The sequence below is a fragment of the Octodon degus genome, unplaced genomic scaffold (genome assembly GCF_000260255.1).
Source record: "Octodon degus isolate 3935 unplaced genomic scaffold, OctDeg1.0 scaffold00046, whole genome shotgun sequence".
Lineage (NCBI taxonomy): Eukaryota > Metazoa > Chordata > Mammalia > Rodentia > Octodontidae > Octodon > Octodon degus.
The window spans coordinates 7,825,812-7,833,028 of record NW_004524622.1 but is presented as its reverse complement, the minus strand read 5'-3'; the positions used below and the strand labels follow the sequence as shown (position 1 = coordinate 7,833,028).

General features: G+C 43.9%; 1 protein-coding gene across 5 annotated transcripts in view; it reads right to left on the bottom strand.

Moving 5' to 3' along the window:
* Myof (myoferlin) overlaps positions 1 to 7,217 on the bottom strand; it is a 184,033-nt gene that overhangs the window by 121,844 nt on the left and 54,972 nt on the right. For all 5 annotated transcript variants that reach the window (XM_023716196.1, XM_023716198.1, XM_023716197.1 and 2 more), the window contains exons 6-7: positions 943 to 1,109; positions 221 to 349 (exon numbers count right to left, since the gene is read on the bottom strand). In XM_023716196.1, coding sequence (XP_023571964.1) covers positions 221 to 349; positions 943 to 1,109 — 296 coding nt within the window. The remainder of the gene's footprint in view (positions 1 to 220; positions 350 to 942; positions 1,110 to 7,217) is intronic.

Here is a 7,217-nt window from a genome sequence, read left to right as displayed (position 1 = left end):
TTTTTTTTTTTTTTTTTTTTGGTGATACCAGGGATTGAACTCAGGAATTTATGCTTGCCAGTCAAGCAGTTATTCCACTGAGCTGTCTTCCTAGCCCTTGGCCCAGTGGTTCTTAACTCTGTACATTTAGCATTAGAACTGTGCCTTGTCCTTACCAGTTGTTTGTTTACAGACAGGCTGGGGTAGTGGGAGTTGGAAGGTGCATAAGAACAATCCTTACCTCATCAAAAAATGGGTTGTTTCCTCTCTTGATTCTTGTTCGATGTGTCTGGCCACAGACGTGGACTTTAACTACAGGCTTTATGTTATTGCCACTTAACTGTCGGCCCTCAATCACCCTGATACGGATCTGCAAGTGCAAAAGGGGTATTGTCACAGATCCTTCCCAGCATGAGGTATAAAAATGTCCTCAGGAGTCACTTCCGCTCCCTGGCACATAAAGATGGTAGAAAGCAGGTTAAGGCTGCTGGGTAGTGGACAGAAACACAAGGCAAGATCATTCCTAAGATGGGAGCTAAGCTTCCTGCAGCAGCTAAAGGGGTGAAATAATTCAGAGCTGGCCCAGGAAAGGAAAGGGTTGAGGTCACTGATCTGCCTCCAGCCCTTGACCTGGTCTTCATTAGCTCTGATTGTACACTCACTGAGGGCTACCTTGATGTCTGAGGCAGTGCTTCCCAGAGCTATGAAAAAATGTAGTACTTTTGATTATCTCCAAAGGGAAGGGAGGTTCTAGTTCTATTCCCAGGAAGAACCTCATCTAACTGAAGTACTCCTGCATGCAGAAGGAAGAACAGGGAGGTCTCTTGTGAGAGTCATTTCCTGACATCCCTTTCTACCAGATGAGCTGCCACTCAGATGAGCAGTGCTCCACTGAATCACTGCATTGGTAGGAAGACAGGCCACATGGCCACTGAACAGGATGTGGGGCCTGACTATTTCTACCTGGAAGTCCTGTGGCTTGTTGGATAGCATCCGCCGACTGCTCTTTCCCTTGGTGACCCTCCGAGCAAGCTGGGCTTCTGATATTGTCCCGACTGGCCCCTTGGGCCCAGGGGTTCTGATCGTACCATCCAACCTGTCTTCATTGCCCTGGTTTTCTTCTTCATCTCCTGATACATAAAAAAGAATCTAGTTAGCAATGGTCTTTTGTCTGTCCAGACCCTCCAGGTTCCTGCACACAGAGATTTTGCCTGCTGCTATGTTGTCAGTGTTCCCTAGGTGAAGGGGATGCTCTTGGTGACACTGACTTGGGACTTGGTGCTCAGATACGGTTTCTTTAAAAAATGCAACTATGGCATAACAAGACACTTGTTCAGGCTGCCTTCAATGAGACCGAGAGAACACCAGAGACTCCAGGATAGCAAGAGGAAGACAAGGCTGCCAGACCCAAGGGAATCATTAGAGCCAGCCCAGGGTCAGGGGACAGAGAGGTGAGGAGGTGAAAAGTAACTCCTACTCTGCCCTCTCCTGCTGCAGAGCTCCTAGACAGTTTGCAATGGTTCCTTTTGCTGACTGTCCTAACTCTCAAATCCCCTCTCCAGTCCCCCAGCAGACCAGAAACTCACCCCGTTTTCTTGCCAAGCAGCCCTGGGATATCACTTCAACCCACAATCTGACTCCTCTCTCCCACAGTCTTCAAACCAAAGGTGAGATACAGCTCCTTGGGGAGCGGGGAGGCATGATTCTCCCCAATTCTTAAAGAGACTTCTAAAACTGCCTTTGTTCCTTTCCCAGGACACCTGTATCCAGGTGTTCTGCATAATTCTTGAGAGAGATATGTTCATTTCCTTCCTCAAGTCTCAGGTGAATCAACTGTGTCTCAACTGCCCCCGCAACACACCTCTGTGTGAAGGACCCTGCAGCCGTCTAGTCAACGCACCACACATTGTTCTCTCTGGTTCTCATCACAGAGTCTTGTACCTGTTGGCTAGCCTGCCTGCCTTCCCCATTCCCAGGCATTCTTCAGAAACGGAGACTTGCCTGTCATTCTTGGTAACTACTCTCAGACCTTATCCAAGTCATGTACAGACAGGAGAATTATTATACATTTCTCAGAAAAGGGCATTTAGACAGCTAATGAGGTTCTCCTTCCAACTCCAGAAGCAGCCTCAGGAGAGCCCTGAAAGCCAATGTTTCCTCTGGAGCCCAGTCTAGATGGAGCAATGGTTGAGACAGATGGTTGCAGGGTCCTCCAGACAAGTAAATGAAACACACCCACCCTTTAGTCTCTCTGGACCCAAGTGGGGTTTCCTCCCTGCTGGAAATTGGTCCACTTGGGGCTGGTGCTTGACTGCAGCAAGCAGGAGAAAGCCTGGCCCCCGGAAGGGAGGACTCTGGACAAGCACTCATCCGCTCAGTGGATGCTCTGGAAACAGACTGCAGGTCAGGAAGAGCCTGTTGCTTTTGCAAATACTGCTGCTCCAAAGATGGTAGGCTAAAGAGCTGGTAGCAGGAAACCAGCTTAAGCTATAGCCACAGCCAGACTCTCTGCTCCACAGCAAGAGAATATTTGCACAGGAAATCTCTTCATGTGGGGGCAGCTGCACAGGATTAAACATTACCACACTAAATGTTCCACAGAGAATGAGGGGCCCTGAGGCCTTGCTGAGCACACCCCTCTGTGCAAGCTGCAGCATTACCAAAACATCAGTGGCTGTGCTGGCATGTCCTGCTCAAGAAAACCAGGTGGATTTGGTCCACAGCCAAGCGGATCTACGAAGAATGACTCTTTCGCAACCACAGAGGACACTGCTGAGCTGCAAGCTGATGACGGAATAGGAATAGCTGGTTATAACAGCCTCCCAGTGCTAAAGTCCAACAAAATGGGTGGTTCGAGACAATAGAAATTTGCTCTCTGGCAATTTCAAATACTAAAAGTCCAAACAAAGGCATTCACAGGAATACACTCGCTCTGAAGCCACCGAGGAAGAATTCCTCCCTTGCCTCTTCTTAGCTGGTAGTTTCTGGCAACCTGTAGCATGTCTTGGCTTGTTGCTATACTGTATTACTCAAATAATAAGTATATCTTATTATTTGATGATATATATATGATGTATATCTCTGTAGTGACATGCTCTCTTCCCTCCTGGTCTGTGGGTCCTTGGCTCTTCTAATAAGGACCCCAGTCATAAGATTTAAAGCGTATCCTAATCTAGTATTTGACCTCTTCTTAGCTGATTACATATGCAAAGATCCTATTTCCAAATAAGGTTATATTCTGAAGTTCCATGAAGACATAAATTTTTGAGGAACATCATTCAGCCGATTAAAGAGGTGATTTTTTGAGTGTCTCAAATCTTTATAGTTTGCACTGTTACTCCAGCCATGCAGGCAGCCTCAGTCTACTACCACACATCTCGCTGCCCCTGCTTCCTTCATTCCTCCACTCTTCTAGCCAGTGTGAGATTCCACTGTGTAGCTCAGAGACTGCTCCCCACATGCCCCTCAGTCCCCTCCCTTTCCTAGCTTTACTTGTTCATTCAGTTCTCCGCTTACTCCCCCTTTGCACTCAGGAAGCTGAACTCTGCTGAGAACAGACACCTCGACAGGTCTCACTTTAATTGTATGATCGCACCTTTCAGGTGGATCCACGGGGCTGTGCTTGATCATCCTTCCACAATTCCAAGGCATCTCTCTCAAAGCTTTCCTGGGCCCTGATCTGACATGGCCAGTAACTAGCAAACGAGGTCTAATCATTTCCTGTTTCTCAACTCCCACCTATTTTTTAAATCTTGAAAGTGTCTGACATTCTTTTTTGTTTTCTCCTTGTCTGCTGATAACTTCACTTCTTAGGGTAGCAATTTTTTTTTTTTTTTTTTTTTTTTTCATTTAGTCACTGAAGGGCTGGGGAGATGGCTCAGGGGAATAAGTGCTTCCCTGGCAAGTGCAAGGGCCTGAGTTCAATCCCCGGTTCTGAAAAAAAAAAAAAAAAAAGAAATTCTGCTTCATTTAGTCACTGAAACATTTTCTGCTCATTGATTCAGTCTATTGAAACAATGGCTCGGCACAGAGGCAGCTCGTGCATCTGGGACACCCCAACGTTAGGACTTTTCTTTGCACACATGAGCCGCCCGTAGTGGCTCTGCAGCTGTCATCATGCCACAGAATGAATATACTGAATTACACTGTAAACACTGTGGGTACTGCTTGGATTACCATGAGAAAAAGAGAAAGAAGGAAAGTCGAGAGGCTCATGAACGTTCAATGAAGGCAAAAAAAGAAAGACTGGCCTGAAGGCTAAGCTCTACCACAAACAGTGCCATGTAGAGAAAATACAAATGAAGAAGACTATCAAGGTGCATGAAAAGAGAAATGCCAGAAAAAAAAAAAAAAAAAAGATGAAAGGACTCCACAGGGAGAGGTATGTGCTTACCTGCTGGACAGAGAGGGACAGTTTCGTGCAAAAGTACTTTCCAACATGATTAAACAAAAACAAAAAGAAAAGGCGGGAAAATGGGAAGTTCCTCTGCCCAAAGTTCATGTCTAAGGAGAAATGGAAGTATTAAAAGTTATTTGAACTGGAAAGAGAAAAAAGAAGGCATGGAAGAGGATGGTTACTAAGGTCTGCATTGTTGGAGATGGCTTTACAAGAAAACCACTAAATATGAAAGATTCATTAGGCCAATAGGCTTTTGTTTTAAGAAGGCCCATATAACACATCCTGAACTGAAAGCCACCTTTTGCCTGCCAATACTTGATGTTAAAAAGAATCTTTTATCACCACTGTATACAACTTTGGGTGTTATTACCAAACAAACAGAGATTAAGGTGAGTGAGTTGGGCCTTGTGACACAAAGAGGCAAGATTATTTGGGGTAAATATAGCCAAGCAACCAACAATCCTGTAAATGATAGATACATCAATGCAGTCTTACTATTTTGGCAGATGCTTCATACAATAGCTTCTTACACTTATTGAAGACTAGAGACCAACCATGAAAACCATAACATGAATACTACTGAATAACTCTCATGACTACGTTCATCGAGAAAACTATTTATTACATTGTAAAAACATTAAAATGGCCAGTTTTACAAATTGGTCTTTTATTAGAGGTCTGCTAAGGGCTTATTTATGTGTTAGTAAGATTGAACCATTTGAAAAAGTAAACATCAGCCTCTGCATTAAAGAGTGGGTACCCAGCAACACAGATCTCTCATTCTTAAAAAGCCACCAGTATTTAAAACTTAATTTAGGAGTCTAGGGCTACAAAATCTGCTGAAGTCTATGCTACCTCATCATTTATCATTAGTCCTAAATAAAGTAATGTTTAAGTTTATTCTCAATATAGGGTATTCATAATACTTTAAGAATGGCATTAGAAGTTTATTTAGATAATTCCAACTTAGTTGCACTGGTGCTCTGAAAAGAAACTTTATTTGCAGTTAAATAATACAAGAAGGTTATAGTTAGGTGTGTATCTCAAGTTTTGTGATATGAATGAAATGGTCATGGCTTGAAAAAAACAAAACAAAAAAACAATGGCTCATCCTCAAGTAATCACCACAGGAATTTCTTTCTTTCTTTCTTTCTTTCTTTCTTTCTTTCTTTCTTTCTTTCTTTCTTTCTTTCACTCTTTTTGTATTTGGCATAGGGTCTCACTATGCAGCTTGGACTTATAGTGATCCTCCTGCTTTCAGCCTCCCCAGCGCTGGGATGGCAGGTGTGTACGCACCATGCCCAGACTTGGTGGCCAGCTCAGCACTCCTGGGATCGGAGCCAGCAAGGCACGTGGTGCTGGGACCCCACAGGAATTTCTATCATTCCACCTTCTTACTTGCACAGAACTTTGGCTTTGATCAGGCCATGTTAATAAGATCATGTAACTTCAGAGCTAGAGGGGCCCATTATTTAATACAATCCTCTAATTTTTATTTTTATTTTTATTTTTTTTTCCAGAACCAGGGATTAAACTCAGGCCCTTGCGCTTGCCAGGGAAGCGTTTATTCCACTGAGCCATCTCCCCAGCCCCACCTCTAATGTTTTAAGTAAGGAATTTGAGGAACAGAGAGATTTAATGACAGCTCTTTGGTGAAAGGAATGCTCATATTTAAAACTGCTGACTCACTGGGTTGAGGGTCCGAATGGTTCCTCTGTAGTTGTGACAAACTCTTCACAATTTCCCTTGTACAAATACTATCCTGCCCCCCCTAAAATTACGTCACTTGTTCAAACTCTACCAAGATGGACCACACCAACACAGATCTGCTCCTTTCCTGAATGCCAGTAACTCCCTAGGTGATCCTTACATGGATCCAACTAGCACCTAGGAGTAGCTCTCCATCACAACTCAATTCCTGAGAGTCTTTCTAGAAGCAACAGAGACTTTCCTCTGTAGCTTCTTTTTGCCCACTATGGGACTGAGGACTTGGCAGCATGAGGACACCCATGTAGTCACATTTGCCTTTGGTGTTCCCAACTCTGCCTTTCCCACATGGATATCAAGTTTTCTCTCCTCCTTCCAGGCTCCGATTCTCTTCTCTAACACTCCTCCCTTCCAAGTAGAAGAGAGCATGGCATGGTTGTCATCAGATTGTTGTATGCCCTCTCCCTTTGTCCGTCATTCCTATTTGTCTACATCATGCCAACAAGACACAGCCTGGTAGTGATTCCCAGTGAAGGCAACTCCTACAAATGGTGGTATAGAAGGAATCCCACAGTCAGCACAAGTTCCCCTGCCATCTGGAATCCAGAACACTTGTCCTGCTGGGAGACACCTTTATCCAAACACTCTCCTCCATCCCACCTAATCCTTTCCACTCCTACCTAGATAAAGAGGCTCTTTCTGGAATATGTTATTTGTTTTTCTTTTGGTCAATATTTACTCTTTGCCCACAGCCACCCTGTTTTTCTAGAGCCTTGAAATGCCTCTCTTTGCTTGTGACATGTACTCTACCTCTCATGATGAAGTCTTTTCAAGTGGTAGGACTGGTCAAGGCAGACTTTTATTACTTCAGGTCAAGGGTCCTTGTAAAGTCAGAACAAAGGGCTGGTACATTACCTTCATGTAAGTTAAAAAGCACAACACAGAACAGGAAAGAGTAGATTCTGAAGTATGAAAGCATGTGATATTTTGGGTATAACATGATGACTTAGCTGGAATGTGGAATTATAACTTTCCTATGTTTGCAAAATGTTATAAGTTAAACAAATAAATGTGTCTGACTGTAAGCTATTCATCATATCCCCACCCCAATTCTTGGGTAAATAATATACCA